The 16,953-nt window shown below is 44.7% G+C and overlaps 1 protein-coding gene across 1 annotated transcript in view; it reads left to right on the top strand.

Moving 5' to 3' along the window:
* SPATA16 (spermatogenesis associated 16) overlaps nucleotides 1–16,953 on the top strand; it is a 479,311-nt gene that overhangs the window by 303,646 nt on the left and 158,712 nt on the right. Inside the window, exon 10 of the mRNA XM_086942587.1 lies at nucleotides 13,372–13,455. Coding sequence (XP_086798713.1) covers nucleotides 13,372–13,455 — 84 coding nt within the window. The remainder of the gene's footprint in view (nucleotides 1–13,371; nucleotides 13,456–16,953) is intronic.

Here is a 16,953-nt window from a genome sequence, read left to right on the forward strand (position 1 = left end):
TCTTTTGTAACGTTACTCATCCCAAATGCAGGGTGTCAGAGCAATTTACTTAACATACACATTATACATTGACTACAAAATATGTTAGTCTATAAATCAATGTACAAGATGTGTTACATAAGACAGTGAGGGTTACAAGCTGTAGAAGTCACATGTCCTTTATAGCTCAATGTGATTTACTAAAAGGATTTCAATTTAAGAACTGAAAGTTACAAAAGGATCTCTGTTTTAAAAGGATCTGGATCTCACATGATGTGCTTTGCAGGAGACACATTAACCATCAATGCTACTTTGATTAAAATCTGGGACTAGACAAAACGCAGATCTCTCCAGCAAATTCTTTAACCTCCAGAGTTACCTAACCATTAATAAAATTCTTTGAGAGTTACTGGGCACACAAAGATCTCTGCGCCAGGTACCTCAACCCCATAAGATATTTTAAAATGCAGACTTTGCAAACAATGAAGCAGAACAGATATACTGTATTTTTTTCCCTCTGTTTCTAATTTCTTTGTGCCAGAGTTAATAAATAAATTATTAGTTGAGGCCCAGATTTTGCGTTGGGATTGCGCCACTTTTTTTTGGCACAAACTGATGCAAAATCTCATTTGTTAAATCTCGTATGCACTTAAATGCGCTCACGATGAACCTGCTAAACACGTGTGAGCTTTTAATATCTGATGTTACTTCTTTTGGAGTCATTCCCTATAATGTCACGTGCCATTATGTCACTTGCATACTGCATAACTTGGGTAGTCCCCCCACTTCTTTTTTAAGGACTTGTGCCCTGGGTAAGTGCAAATAGCTAAGTTTAGATTTACTATTCTTAACTCCACATCTATGTTCCTTGAAGATATATATATTGCCAAGGTACATGTTAGAAATGGGATCTCTGGTTGGCTAAGGCTTGTGCCAAAGCAAGGCAGAGACCACCATTCTATTCAGGGCTGGGGAGTTACATGCCAAAGATAACCCCTGCTCACCCCCTTGGTAGCTTGGCACGAGCAGTTAGACCTATCCAGGAGGCAATGTGTAAAGCATTTGCGCAACACACACACAGCAGCAACACACTAGGCACACCACAAAAAGGAACTCCACACAACGTTATATATAAAAATAGCCTTTGTATTACCATGAACACATTAGATCATAATCACACATATACACGGTGCCAACTGCCACTGGTCCGTATTTACAGGGGATTATATACACATGACAGGGCCACATGGACCACTGTCAAAATCAGCACTTAGTAGAAATAGTAAATGTAGAACATAAAATAACTGAAGCACAAAATAATACTTGTAGAACACAACCAGTAACCACTGGTAAAAGTTAGGAACACACTATGCAATACTAATCACCACAAATTAAATCCAAGGCTGGGATTGGGTATTTCTCTAGTTATGCTCCGATTTGGGAATTGCCTGGGTTCTCATCACAACATACTGAGACAGTTAAAACAGTCTTACTGGACGCAGGTATAACACAGTGGGGGGAGTTAGTGGTAGAAGGATCCCTTATGAAATGGGAAATATTCAAGGTCAGGGTAACAACATCACTCTCCTGGCTTGTATATAAACAACTGGCCAGCTGGATGCGAACTCAAACCAGGGGAAAAAGGACAATGGTTGAATACAGCCCCCTAGAAAACAACCTAGTGGAGAAACGCGCGGGAGGCAAGGAAGTCGCACTCTACTATTGGAACATCATAGATGATGGAGAGGGTGAGCCCAACCTTCCGGTAAAACTGTGGGGAGGAGAGGGAGAACTCCAGGCAGAGGGCATATGGGTAGAATCTTTTACTATCCTCTACAAAATCATAAAGCCAGCATGGCTGAGGCGCAAGCAGCTCTTTACATCACACCGGGCGTATTACTCCCCCAAGAAACTCTCGAAATTTCAACCCGGGAAATGCTGTAGTAAATGCTCTCTCCCAGCAGCCTCAGATCTACATATGTTTTGGGAGTGTCCGAATATCGCTACTTATTGGCAAGAAGTCAAGAAATCACTCGAATCAATTCTTTCATGGTCTTTAATCATCTTTGGCCTGAACGAGAATATCAAGGGATCAGAAAGAGAATTTCTATTCTATGCTGTAGAATATGTAGTCCTCGTTCTGTGAGATACTGGAACTTCTTGATTGAGTGGAGACGGAATAATTAGCCAACCCAGGTTTTTTTTTTCTTCTTTTCCCCGGGTCCGATGATTAGGCCGAAATCTCCTTGTCCAATGGGAGGCACCCTGTGCCATACTGCTGTCGGACTACCTGCCAATAAATGGCCCGAATAGAGATAGTTTGTGCAGGGTACTTCATTGCCTGAGACATCTTGTCTGCCTCCTTGTGTCTTAGGAGATCATTATTTGGTCTCTTGGTGATACAGGGGAGATCGGGTCTCGTGGTTGGAGCGCCCCTGGATTGACTATGTGGCTAATGACGACAAAAAAAAATACTAATCACCTTAGGCATAGGTCACACAGTGAAACATAGCTAAATAGAAACAAGGACTACCCTGCCAGGGTAAATTTCAAGGTGCCACAGGGATCCTAACAATCAAATGAGTGGTGACAAAAACATACGTGTCAGAGCCGATAGTACATCACACAAAATTGATAGACCTTTTTTTGGTGAAAATATATATGGTTTATTTGTTATTTGTTGAATTCCTATAAAGGATTCATATAAATACTTAGAAAAATATACATTAATTTAGACTCAACATCACAAATAGGGTGGAAAGAAAAACCATAGTATTAGTGGTTTTAGATTGAACCATGATTTGAGTCAAACAGGATGCAAACATCCAAGTCCCACCCGCTCCCAGAATCATCCACTCACTCTCAAACTCACTTGTTACAATAATATACAATCACACACATAACGTTCATAAAGGTACATCAAGGCCTGCAGAAGAAGTATCATGTGGCTGCTAGGACTACAATCACATTTATGGAGGCAGGAAGATGGAAAGGAAGTGGTTTAACAAAGACTGCACTTTGGGCCATCCATAAAGGTTACGCCAAAGCGCGTTTCGGTGTAGGGCCTATTTAGGCTGCACCTTCATCAGGGCGAAGATAACCAGGGGGCGGGGACACACACACCTGTCGCGCTGCACAAAGTGAGCGTGGTATAGATATCACCAGCGTTAATATGTTCTCTCTGCGTCAGTAATGGGAGAGTATCTGGATGGACAGAGTCTATATCCGTAAGTCCGGCGGATGGGGTTCTATGTAAGCTCGGAATTCGTGGGTCAAAGATCGGGTCAGGGGTCCACTTTCCACGCTGCACAAAATGAGCGTGGTATAGATATCACCAGCGTTAATATGTTCTCTCTGCGTCAGTAATGGGAGAGTATCTGGATGGACAGAGTCTATATCCGTAAGTCCGGCGGCTGGGGTTCTATGTAAGCTCGGAATTCGTGGGTCAGGGGTCCTAGTTTGCGGCGAGAGACGATGACGAAAGAGGTTAAATCAAATCAAATGAGGGTCCTTCTTGGGAGTTAAATACTCGTCAGGTCACAGGAGGTCTTTCACGAATAAAGATGGAATTCCTGAATGTTCAATAATGGTGGAGCCTCTTAGCGAGCTCGTAGCGATCAGATCTCCCGGGATCCAGCGCGGAGGTCGTCTCCCGTTGGATATGGGGCACCGGCAGGATAAGCAAGGAGCAGGGGACAACCCGGGATAGTCGATCTCCGTACAGACAGCGGGGCGGCGTCCTCTCTCGCGAAAGGTAGAAACAGTGAAACATAAACTTACGAGCATAAACCCTAATTCAAAACACCATCCTAATCATAAAACACTGGTAGAGGTATCAGGCAGAATGCATAAATACATTACGCACAAATCACATTAGGCATTAGGTAACACAGGATAAATGCATTAGGTATTGGCCATCATAAACACAGTGCAATCACCTTGCGCAAGAATCACATTAGGTACTGACCGCAGGCCAACTGGCCTTCCATGGGGCTCAAATGCCCTTTGTCCAAATAGTCAGGGCTGGCTGCCTAGGCAGCGAAAGCAAAGGTGCGCAAGAGTTTGGTCCTAAACGTGGCAGCTGCCCACTAATTGCTGGGCAGCTGTGAAATCACCAAGAGGGGCACGGGCATTTACTGTGCCCCCTGTAGAAAAACTGTGCAATGTTGCACCTGCCCTCTGCCAGGCGGGGCAGCTGTAGAAAAATGGCACTGGCCCAATGAACACTGGCACTCCTCATGCCCGGTGAGCCCCCCTCTGGGACTGTAGCAGAAAATAAATGTTCCCCCAAATGTTGCAGCTGCCTGCGCGCTCGCAGGGCAGCTGGGGAACTGGGTAAAAACAAGCGCTGGCACTGCGTGGGTTTTTAGGAGTCCGCACTGGGACCCTGTAACTGAAATGGCCCCCAAGTCCCCCTGGGACTCTTACAGTCAATGTGCCCCCAACTAAGGTAGTACCGGCAGGAGGGGTGGGCAGACAATGGCAATGTGCACCGATGCCCCCTCTAACAATGAACAAAGGAGCTCTACTCACCGGGCTAGACTGCCTGGGTTCTCGCTCTCTCTTGCTCTGCCCGGTCCCTCTCTATGGGCACGGGCCTTCTTGGTGGAGCCCTCGAGGCTCTGAACGGTCCTGGCTGGGCAGGGCTCCCCTCACTCACATGGAAGCCCCGACGTGAGGCAATCAGCTGTTTTCTGCGTCCCGCTCTTCCTCTTCACTGCAGCAGGCCGTACTTGGCAGCAGGTGGGGCTCTCCCCTAGCACGGGAGCCCCGCTGGCTCACACGCTCGCTTCCTGCTTCACTTCTCTGCCCAGGAGCGCGGGGTAGTTGTAGTTGTATAGGCATTTATATAGCGCACTACTTACCCGTAGGGTCCCAAGGCGCTTCGACCGCTGCGAAACCCTTCCTGGCTTCCCTGAGAGATGGTCCCTTTTTTTTTTTAATGGGTATCTCCAGGGTGAGACCAGGCATCCCTGGCGGTCTGGTGGGGCCGTTAGTGAAGATGAGGCAAGCTAATGCCCAGAGTTGCCGAGTGTGAACGCTGATCAGAGTGGGCACCGAGGCGAGAGAATTATCGAGTCCGCTGACCCTGGTCCAGAAACCTGCCGCGCCGGGAATCGAACCCTGGTCACGGGCCGTCCTCTGCTCTCGGGTCTGCCGCCTCTAACCAGTGAGCCACACTACTTCACTAAGCAGTGAACAACGGGGTAGGCTCCCGTCCGCTTCCTGTTTCTGCTGGTGGCCCCGCCCATGTCTTTTGCAGGGTTGCCTGACTTCCTGGGTCGCGGCGGTGATCTCCGGCACAATACGGGGTAGGCACCCATTCCAATACGAAGTCCCTGGCGGGGTGGGCACCCGCTAGGGGTATATAAAGAAACAATGGCGCAAAGTAACTGGCGGGGTGGGCACCCCCTAGGGTTATCCAAATAAATGGCAGGCTCCCGCCATGAGTATACTGATGCAGGGGGGGAACTCCACAATGCAGCTCCTCACTGCAGGCCTCCTGGGAGCATAAACACAGCGCTTCCAGCACCAAGGTCAAGCGCAGTTTCAGCAGGTGAAAAATAAAGCGATCCCAGGCGCTGCAGCACAAAATCCAGAGGAAGGAATGGAGTGCTCTGGCCAGCAGTCAAGAGCAAAGCGCTCTTTCAAAGTAAGGCAAAGTTCAGGGAAAGTCTTGGAATGAAGGGGGGCAAAGGCTGGGTCCAGGGGCCTGCTCACAGGGTCCTCCAGCAAGGAGGCAGTCCCCAGTGGCTGTTGCTCGTGGCGCCCAGCAGCAGCAGCAGGCCCCCTCAAGTCAGAAACAAGAGAAAATTTTACATGGGGTCCCAGCCCCTTCTTATACACAGATTTCCTTTGTCACAAAGGTGTAGGGCAAGGAGAAAACCAGATGCAACTGGTTCTGGAGCACTTTGTTTTGCTCAGCTCCTCTCTCTATTTACAGGACAGGACAGGGACATCAGACGCACCACAGGAGGTGGAGCCAGCATTGTGGAGGGAAGGCACAGCCCTATTCAGGTCCCAGGTGCAACTCCTCCCTTCATCTACATGCAGATCTCCCTACTCACCACCGGGCAGACTCATCCTGGCTCCTGGAGCCAACCACACCAGCCAGCCCCTGTCACTCACAAACCAGACAGACAATTCACATCTCACAGCACATAGAAATGTCAACTTCTAAAAGTGACACTCCTCCACTAGACACAATAAATCTGTGCACACCATTGCGCAGCATTTATTCTCACGAGTTCGCACATACCAAACTCGCCCCTGACCTCCTCTCAAACCAGGAATTACCATGGACACACATATCCCCTATGCATTCCTATGGGAGGGCAGGCCAATCTCACCACACACACTCAGATTGCGAACTCACTTTACACTGGGACACAGTGCTAAAGTGCGCAGAAGCCAAAAACTACTAGTATCAGGTCACATTAAAAAGCAAAAAGTTTAGAGGTCATCCTGCCAAAAGGGCCAAGTCCAACAGTACATATATGTGGAGCTAAATATAGTAAAACGTTGCTTACCTTTAGAAACTTGCCTTCACAATCTGTTTGTCCTATATATTCTTGACACAATATTTAGTCCAACGATATTTTTGTTTCTGATATTCTGTCTAAACACTGCCAGTGCTCCTAAAATGAATGCAGACAGGGAAATGTTTGTTTTTCTTTCAACCTGTATATATAATTTCCAAGCTCAGTAGACAAGCCAACTTTACAAGCCACTTTCTTTGAGTAGCTGTGTCTTATTCCAACTTCAGATATGGTTTATATTTGAATTTACTGAGTAAAACACATTTGCTCACAGAAGAAAGTTAATCGGGACTGTGAATGTAGATTCCGGAGAAAGGAGGTGTGCAAAAAACAAACACAGCCCCTTCCTTTTTATTAGGATTGGAGACACAACTATCCTAATAATTCTGCCTGCAAACTCTTTAGCTTTTAGTTGCCTACTTGAAGACTCATTTACGTGTTTTGGCTCAGGGCAGCGCCACAAGGAAGCTTGTCACACAGCCCTGCGGCAAAAGAAAAGGGCAGGTGTGGCCCTGTCGTTGAGATACAATGCATTCCTGTCCTTTGCCCCTGCGATGGTGCACAATGTGCTGCTATGCAACAACACAGGTACCCTTGTGCATGGTGCAAGGGTGTCTGCGTTGTAGGAGTGATTGTTTTTGTGCAGGAACGGACACCTTCCTGCACAAAAACAATCATGAGAGGATAAAAGATATTTCTCCTCATTGCGCCTCCCTTACTCATAAATCTGGGAATTCTTCAGATTCCATGGGTGTTGCGTGGGAACACCCACAACAACACCCATTGAACTCCCTTTTCATGCAGTGTTCTGCGTGAGGGTGACACATATTCACAAGGCCATGAAAAACCACATAAAGTTGCTTTACTTGGCCTTGTAAATATGCTTTGCCACATTGAGCCACCAGAACATCAAAAAAAGTGACGCTCAGGTGGAGAAAAGTGCCACTAGGGCCTCGTAAATGAGGCCCTTGGTCTTTAGCACTTTACAAGAATGATGCTGGTGATGTATTGGACAGTTCAGTATGTTTTCTGCAAGGGTATTTTGGATTCTCGATGATGCCATGGATACATCCGTTTTAAAGTTTCAGGTCCACATAAATGAAAGCATACTTTGCAAACCCTGTGCAGGGCAGAATTTCAGGCTTAGCAAAGGGAAAACCTCAATTTGCTATATATTTAAGTGCATTGTGAGTCACATTTTTCAAGACACACAATGAATGCTCCTACAAATGTCAAGGAAATGGCGCGGCAATGGAAGGTTCCCCTCTTCTGCAGCATGTACAAGAAAGGATGGCTTGCAACGGTTCTGGATGTTGCAAAGCATTGAAATGTTATTAATGGCACTTGTATCAGGATTGGTCTCTGAGAAATGCAGATTTAAGGACCACAAAGCACTCTAACAAGAAGGATGCAGGGGATCCATAGCAACCAGGGCTCCAAATACAGGATCTAGGGAGTGAAGTAGACCACACTCATACGCCTTTACTGTCCCCGTAGACATCACTACTGTCAGTACAGCTGAGAAGGGTGGTGATTGGTGAGAAACCCATTCATTGCATCAGCTTTTTTTGCTTTCATTTGCTTAATTTACTTTGCTGAGTGTAGTGGCACTTAGCCTTGTGGGTCAGCCAGCTAACCAGTTCCAGAGACCATTCTGGTCTGTAGCAAATCCTAGATGACTGTCGGCTTGGACCCTTTATTTTGGATCTGTCTCCTCCAACCTTGTTTGATAAATGCCTGTGTGAACCTCCAGGCTGTGTTCCCGTTGTTTTTAGGTACCAGGTGCACCATCATTCAAATTGTGGTTGCTATAGTGTAGTTCTTTAGTGCAGTTTATATGTCCTTGAATCACCAGCGTCACAAGCCTTTACCCTTACCAAATTGCTACAAAGTTACCATTTTGACCTTTAATTCAGTATCCTGGATTCAGCAACTGCCCGTGCAGGTAAGAGCGGGGGGGCCGGGTTGGGGGGGGAGAGGATTCGACAGACGACCACGAGGGAAAATTAATTTTTTCCAGTCGTCGTCTGTCGAAATCACCCCCCCACCCTCCCACACACAGCTCCACCGATTTTACCTGCACGGGGCGCAACTGCCCGGATTGTTAAAGTATTGTTACAGCTTGGGCTTTGTGAACACTGTTTGTCAACACGATGAAACCACATTACCAGTTCTTTTTTTTTTTTTATTTCAACATGTTTTATTTATTTTTTTATACAAGAACAGCTTAGCAATTCTGGTACAGGGTTAGCATAGGTTGTACCAAGCACAGTTTATACATCAGTGCCCTGAGACATTATGTCGTGTTTGTTTAGCTAACCCCAGTTTTTTACTGCCTTGTATTGGTTTGATGTTTTTCTCAATTCCAGGGTTCTTATTTGTGTATTTATTTATTTATTTATTTATATAGTGCGCTATGACCCGAAGGCGTCTAGGCGCTGGCCACAAGAAAACAAAACACAGCTGCCACATAAGAAAGAACGCCATAAGGTTAGATGGTATAGAGCCAGGGGGCATATTACCAAGCAATAGCGATAATTATCGCTATTGCTTGGTTAGAGACAAAAATTTACCGCTGAGCTGCGGCGCTTTTTACCGCAAATAAACCTTGGTATTACCAAGGTTTAAGGCAAATGCGATAAAAATCGCCGCAAAGCATGAATATCGATATTCATGCTTTGCGGCGATTTTTATCGCATTTGCGTTAAACTGGTGTTAGCGACAGCTAGGTAATAGGGAGATCATTTTATCTCGGCTTTCTTTGCTTTTAAAGCCAAAAAAGCGGAGATAAACCCCCTTGATAATATGCCCCCAGGTTTTTAAATCTTTTCTAAAAAGCAAGAGATCTCGAGCTGATTTCAAACATCAGAGCTCTGTGAACTTTAGGAGACTGTAATCATTAGTTTAACAAACATTGCATAGAGTGTTTAGTCAGAGTTCCTGGATTTATTGACGTATAGTGTGATTGTGGGCTGCTCTGTAGGATTATCAATTTCTTTCAGTAGATAAATCTTTTTGGTAAGCAGAACAGTCATGCTTCTTTTGAGTGGTGCCCTGCTGAGTTCCAACAGTATGCACTGCAATGAGCACCAAGGCCATTTCTCCAGAATAATACACAAAAAATCAAAACAATAATGCTGGCGCTCATTTAGGGAAATTCAGCAAGACAGTAATAAAGCTACCACATTTTAAAGTCTGAGGGGCATATTATCAAGCCTGGGCGATAAAATTATTGCCGCTTTATCGACAGGAAACTGCTGATAAAGTGGTGATAATGGGCTTTGATAATATGCTCTATGGAATTCCATTCGAAGCTCATGTTAAATGTGAAGGACATATAACATGAGCTTCAATTGGAATTCCATAGAGCATATTATCAAGCCCATTATCACCACTTAATCGGCAGTTTCCTATAATTTTATTGCCCAGGCTTGATAATATGCCCTCGAGTTTTGCACCAGAATTTTGACTCTCATTTACAAAGCTGCACCAGTTGTAAGTTTCCAAGCATGCTCCTGGCCAGCATGTGACCTTTTTATGTTCTGCCATTTTCGTGATGGGATTGCATGCAAAGTGCAGCTCTGCATTGTAGAAAGGCAGCCCAGCTCTTCAACTGCACATATTTTTACTTCTTTCTATGGGCCCGATGTAGGTACCAAATACCGGTCGGAAACGGCCGATTTCGGCCGATTCCGATCGGTATTTGGCCTACTGAGATGTAGGGGACCTTTTTTTGTCCAATTCGGTATTTTACCGATCCGGTAAAATTACCGAATTCCAAAAATACCTAATCAGTAATTTTACCGATTTTTTAAATTTGGGATGTAGGTGGGACTACTTTCAGTCCCACAGGCCCTTCAGATTCGGTATTTTAACACCCAATCCAATTGGGTGTTAAAATACCGAATCCAGGCACCTATGCCATGTGACAGACAGACATGCCCTTAGGGCATGTCTGTGTGCCACATGGCTCACATGCCTGTTTTGGGGGTGCTAGAGGGTGTCAAAGTGACACCCCCTGCCCCCTTGCACAAATCGGTAATTACCGAATCGGTAATTACCGATTCGGTAATGCCCATTGATTCCTATGGGCTTCAAGGCCCATAGGAAGCAATGGGGGATACCGAATCGGTATTTACAGAATCGGTAAATACCGAATCTTACAGATTCGGTATTTACCGAATCTGAAATCCCTACATCTCCCCCCCTCCAATTTACCACTTCATAAATACCGATTCGGTATGATTCGGTATTTATGAAGTGGTAAATGTAGATTTACCTACATTGGGCCCTATTTTCCCTCACAAGGGGAAATATTTTTCCCGTTGGATAAACCCTTTCCTTTACTCCCCCTACGACGTTTGGAAGGGCTTCCTTTCCCCTCTCTCCTGGAAAATCTACACTTACCGTCTGGATATTTTGGTTCTCAATATTTTTTAAACAATATGCTCTCAGTGCCCACTTGTCATTTGAATGTTTTATTTGAGACTACTTTTGAAAAATACTATGAAAATAAATTCTTGTCCGGCTGGACAAAAGACATTGGGCCCGATTCACAGAACTAACTTAAGACAAAATCCTAAACTTACTACTTTTGGTATTCACAGAAGTTAGGATTTTGTGTTAAGTTTGTCTTAAGACAGACTTAAGAAAGACTTAAGACAAAATCCTAACTTAAGTCTGTCTTAAGTCTGTCTTAAGACAAAATCCTAACTTCTGTGAATACCAAAAGTAGTAAGTTTATGATTTTGTCTTAAGTTAGGTCTGTGAATCGGGCCCATACATTCTATCCTAGTGTATGGTTATCTATCACACTGTATCCCCCTGAATAGGGACCACTGTTCTCTATAACATGAAATTGCCCAAGGTCCCTGTCTAAATGTCCTTTGGGTTCCCTTGTTCTGTATAATAGTACTCAGTGATTCCCTAGCAGATGTAAATCATGACAATTTCAATCATAAAAGTACTTTTCAACATAGGATGGCAAGTGCTTTCTCTTCTGAAGCACCTGTCTTTGACACTCCTACCATCAGGCTAAAACTTATGTTCATTTCATTAAAGCAGGGGTCTCCAACCATTCTGTAATTAAAGCAACTTATTTTCAAAGAAATTATTCCGAGCTACTAATAGTTTTAATGGTAATAGTGATCCTGTCAGGCAAGATTGCAATGATCACCTCAGTGGCTTGGCAGTTCAGGCTGGACTGTTCCCATGAGGCTCAGGGTCGGACTGATTTGCATATGGCCGTGTCTGAACTGGGGTGGCAGAGTGGGCTAAAGAACGGTGATGGATTAAACTCAGATCTGTTGACTGGGTGTGAGTGTTTGATTGGTTCAGATGCTCCGTCCATCACCACCCCCTTTCGTACCGCTTTGTTTGCCATAAGTTGGCAGGGTATGCTCAGACGTGAGTCCCTTGCTCACTTTCCCACTGGATTCAAGCAAGACGGCTGAAGACGGCTGTAATGCAAGAAACCGGTCCTCGGAAGCTTGTTTCCGGTCCAGGGAAGACATGGCTTGGCAGTTCGGGCTGGACTGTTCCCATGAGGCACAGGGTCAGACTGATTTGCATATGGCCGTGTCTGAACTGGGGTGGCAGAGTGGGCTAAAGAACGGTGATGGATTAAACCCAGATCTGTTGACTGGGTGTGAGTGTTTGATTGGTTCAGATGCTCCGTCCATCACCACTCCCTTTCGTACCGCTTTGTTCACCATACGTTGGCAGGGTTTGCTCAGACGTGAGTCCCTTGCTCATTTGCCACTGGATTCAAGCAAGCCTGGCTGAAGACGGCTGTAATGCCAGAAACCGGTCCTAGGAAGCTTGTTTCCGGTCCAGGGAAGGCATGGCTTGGCAGTTCGGGCTGGACTGTGCCCATGAGGCACAGGGTCAGACTGATTTGCATATGGCCATGTCTGAACTGGGGTGGCAGAGTGGACTAAAGAACGGTGATGGATTAAACCCAGATCTGTTGACTGGGTGTGAGTCTTTGATTGGTTCAGATACTCTGTCCATCACCACCCCTTTTGTACCACCTCAGTGCATCAGGCAGAGTTACCAGCAGAGAAAAGGCTTTAGCAATTTGGAATGCTTTTATATGGACAATACATAACAAATGTAGCTACAATGCCCCTGGCCCGATGGTCATAATATTATTAATAGGTGTCCCCAAAGCCTCATCATTGATCACTCCGATATGAGCTTCAAATATATTTGTAAATCCAACCATTTTTCTCCAAACATCAGGTAATGAGTTCTGAAATGTTTTGAAAGTTTTGGGGTATATATATTACCCAGCCAAGCGAAAACATCTAATGTGGCAGGCTGTACACAGGAAAGCTACTTACAGGTAGCTGGAGAGGTACCAGTAAGTAGCTCAATAGGATACTCATTGTAGATTGTGGCATTAAAGCATTATACAGAATCAGCTGCAAAAACAGAATTGTGAAATAATCTGTGTAAAGCCCTTTCTGGGAGTGGATGTAGCTCATGCATGTGTCACCGGAGCCATTTCTCAAATGAGGGTAAATTGATCCGTAATGGAAAATAATGTTGATGATGATGTATGCGCTGTGTTACCCCACATTTCTATTATCAGAAAACATCAGCATTTGCTGAAACTTGTCAGGCGAGGTTTACAGACACTGTAGAGGAATTTGTTTTTGTTTAACCATTGAGTATTTTACCCACAGATAATGGCCGAGGAGCGGACACCATGTCCCTGCTCGTTGCAGGAAAGATGAGTAATAAAATCATCAGTGTACAAATGATTTTTTAATTAAGCTTTAATCTGTGTATTTAGAGCGGTTATTTCTGTGCGAATTCCAGCCTGATAATCTTTATCTTGGTGCCGCAGCTGCAGTCACTAATGGCAGATGCCACCGACGCCCTCGAAGGGAAGAGAAGCGACGGAGAACGTGCGTGGAATAAAATGCAAAAGGTAAAAAAAATGTGCAGCTAAATACAACAGGCAGAGGATGCGAGGTTTCTCTGCAAAAAAAATACACCTGCGCTGTAGTTAATTGGAAAGTGCTTGCAGTGTTTGAACTGAATCCCTCTCAAGCCAGTGGGGAAAATATGTGGGCACCATTAAGGTGCGTTCCAAGGCTCACAGACATTCTTTTATTGTGTCCATATTTCAAAGGTGTGCAGAAGAAGAATTCTCCCTTCAACTGCCTGTTTTTTCTCCCCTTTTTTTAACATTGTTAGAATTGTTTTAATGGCCAGTTTGGTGTCCTTGCAGCCTATTAACAAATAAATCTGGCACTGCCCTTAAAGGCAGCTCCCGGGGCCCGATTCACAGACCTAACTTAAGACAAAATCCTAAACTTACTACTTTTGGTATTCACAGAAGTTAGGATTTTGTCTTAAGTTTGTTTTAAGACAGACTTAAGACAGACTTAAGTTAGGATTTTGTCTTAAGTCTGTCTTAAGACAAAATTAAGACAAAATCCTAACTTCTGTGAATACCAAAAGTAGTAAGTTTAGGATTTTGTCTTAAGTTAGTTCTGTGAATCGGGCCCAATTGTTCCGAAAAAATAAGTTTTCCAAGCCCCTGCAGGTTTGCTAACATTCACGACTAATGGGCATGCTATAATGTTTCTTTGTTTGACGAGGTCCGCTTGAGTTTTAATACCTATTGTGACATCATGTCAACATTTACGTCTGTGCATTCTATATTTTGTGTCATATTGCCTGGGGAATCCTTTGGCGTATATTGTAGAGGGAAGCCCACATCTACAGCTCGCGCAAAAGAAGCCTGAATACAAATTCAGGAGCGAAATGTAAAGGTATGCATGCTTTTAAAACACCATGGGGCCTCATTTATGAGGCCTTGCGTCAGTTTTGCACTGCTGATGCGTCACTTTTTGTGACGCATCGGCGGCGTAAAACATGCACCTTGTTGCGCCATATTTAAAAAGTGACGCATCTAGGTAGATGCGTCACTTTTTAAGCCCCTGCGTCAGGTATAATGTATGCAGAGGGGGCGTTCCCCCGCAAAAAGCCTCGTAATAGTGACGCAGTGAAATCTATGAGGACGCTGTTGCGTCAAAATCTTGCGCCTGCCTCACAGCAGGCGTAAGACTGACGCAAGCCATTTCACATTGGGCTTTCCCCATGTGAAAGGACGCATTGCTGGAGTTGCGTCACTTTTGTGACACACTCCAGCAATGCGTCACTTTTGCACTTACAGATACATCAGAAATGCTGACGTATCTGTAACTCCTTGCGACATGATGCGTCATACAATAACTATGACGCATCATTGGCGTCGCAAGGAGTGCGCAGTGAAAAGTGACGCATCGCTGTTTTCACGCAGCGATGCGTCACTTTTCATAAATAAGGCCCCAGACACTGAAGCAGGAATGTGCTCATTATGGTAAACAGCCCTCATAAGGATGCCGTCACCCCGCATGCAATTACAATGCGGTCGTTACAACGCGTCGGACCCCCCCCCCCCGTCACCCGCAGCTTTACGACTCGGACACAGGTGGAGACCCATGGGTCTCCCCAACAAAGGCATGTATGGTGCGGATGGCACCAATGCGTACCCACTGTAGGGGGCGCCCTTGCACAAGACGTACCCATTCAGTCAATGGGAGTCTATGTATGCGTCGTACGACCGGCTCCCATTGACTTCTATGGGAGTCTGACCGTACCGAGGCTGACAGCATACGGCCGCATTGTACTCGCTCGGTTGGACTGCAGGAGTCCGGATCGGTCGGAAAACACCCTGGGTCGGTCGGAGTGCTTTCCGACCCAGATCGGAATCGGCCCCTAGGTAATGAAATAAACCATTTTAGGTCTCCATTGACAGTGCAGCTGTTTCTTTCCTGTGTTTAGAGACTAAACTTATGAGGTGCCCACCTTCAGCGATTGTTTTTTTGGTGTGTGATCCCTCTTTAGTCATTGATTTGAGATATTGTCAATCATATCTTGGATCAGCCCAGAGGATTATTTATTTCTCTCCTTTGTGTTATTAGTGAGTCAGTACATTCTTCTACCATTCAAGTAGTGATTCCATTGCACTACACACAGGACTTCTTAATATCTAAAACGTAATCCGTCATTACACATTTATTCCTTTATCTCAGGCATGCATTAAACACATAAAGCAATACTTTTTGTATTTTTTTTAGCAATAGGCTTTTTGGAAAAAAAGTTTTGTCTAGACTCAAGTACAAGCCTGACCTGAAGATGGCCACATAATTGTCTTTTTGTGTTTATACATTGGGACAGCCTAACCACAAAATAGTAGCCCTAAAATCTCATGAGGCTCTAGCTACTAATCTATGCAGTCCTCCTTGCTACTGTGGCCTTGGGCGTCCTCACACTTCTTCTACCCTCGGGAGCCGCCTCACTGTTCCTCAAAACAGTCTGGGCTCCTGTTTTACCCATATTAGCCGCAAGGGCCAGCTATGTGATATGCTTCCCAGGCCACACAATCCTTTTCAATGCAGAGTATTCAGCAGCCCCCTTTGATATGCTTGTTGGACCACTCATTTGGTATGCAGAGTGCCCTCATAGCATCTTTCATGGCAATATTTGTCAAAAGTTTGTACCTTGACAATGTATGACTAGGCCCGGACAAAAGGTTGTTCATGCTGGCATAATCGTGTGTAAGTTCTGGCATTACATATCACGCTTATATATGGCAGTGTACAAATCCTATCACAGGAGCCTGAGACCAATGTGAATGAGCAGAACGTGACTCACGTGAGTAGCTGTTATTTGTATCACATTTTTTTAGTGCTAAATGTGCCCTCTTTTCCAAATATTAACACAAAGACATATTTTGTACTAAAAAGGGAAGCATTATTAAATTGTGCAATTTTACATAATTTGTGGGGAATTTTGCATAATTTCCACAAAGGAAATCTGAAGAGGTTTATGTAGAAACTTTTAGATCTTGAGAATGTACAACATCTCTACTAAAGATACCACCTTTGTCATTATTGCTACTACCATCACCATTACCACCACTGCCATCATTGCCACCAATGCCAACACTATCATCACCACCACAATACCATCGCAATTATACCACCACTTTATCATCACCAGCATTTTAAACCTACAACAACCAACATCAGTACCACCAATACCATCAACACTACTACCCCTAGTACCATCACTTTCACTACCACCACATTCCCTTGGGTTTATGTATAAAAGTTAATTGTCTGTTTGAAAGTGCTGTGTGTATATGTCTGTGTGTGAGAAAGGGTGATGTGAGCTAGAGACTTTGTCTGTGTGTGTCAGCAGTAATAGGATGCACAATGGCTAAGATCATAGGTCTGGCTTTAATGTGATAAACGTATGCAAATAGCACTTATGCATGCTCTTCTAAGCATTGTGGACCTGATTTACAAAGGGTTTCAGCACTCGGGGGAAAGAAAGCTTCCTTTGTTTTAAAATTAAAGTACTCCACTCACTC

This window comes from Lissotriton vulgaris, chromosome 11 (assembly GCF_964263255.1).
Source record: "Lissotriton vulgaris chromosome 11, aLisVul1.2, whole genome shotgun sequence".
NCBI classification, from domain to species: domain Eukaryota; kingdom Metazoa; phylum Chordata; class Amphibia; order Caudata; family Salamandridae; genus Lissotriton; species Lissotriton vulgaris.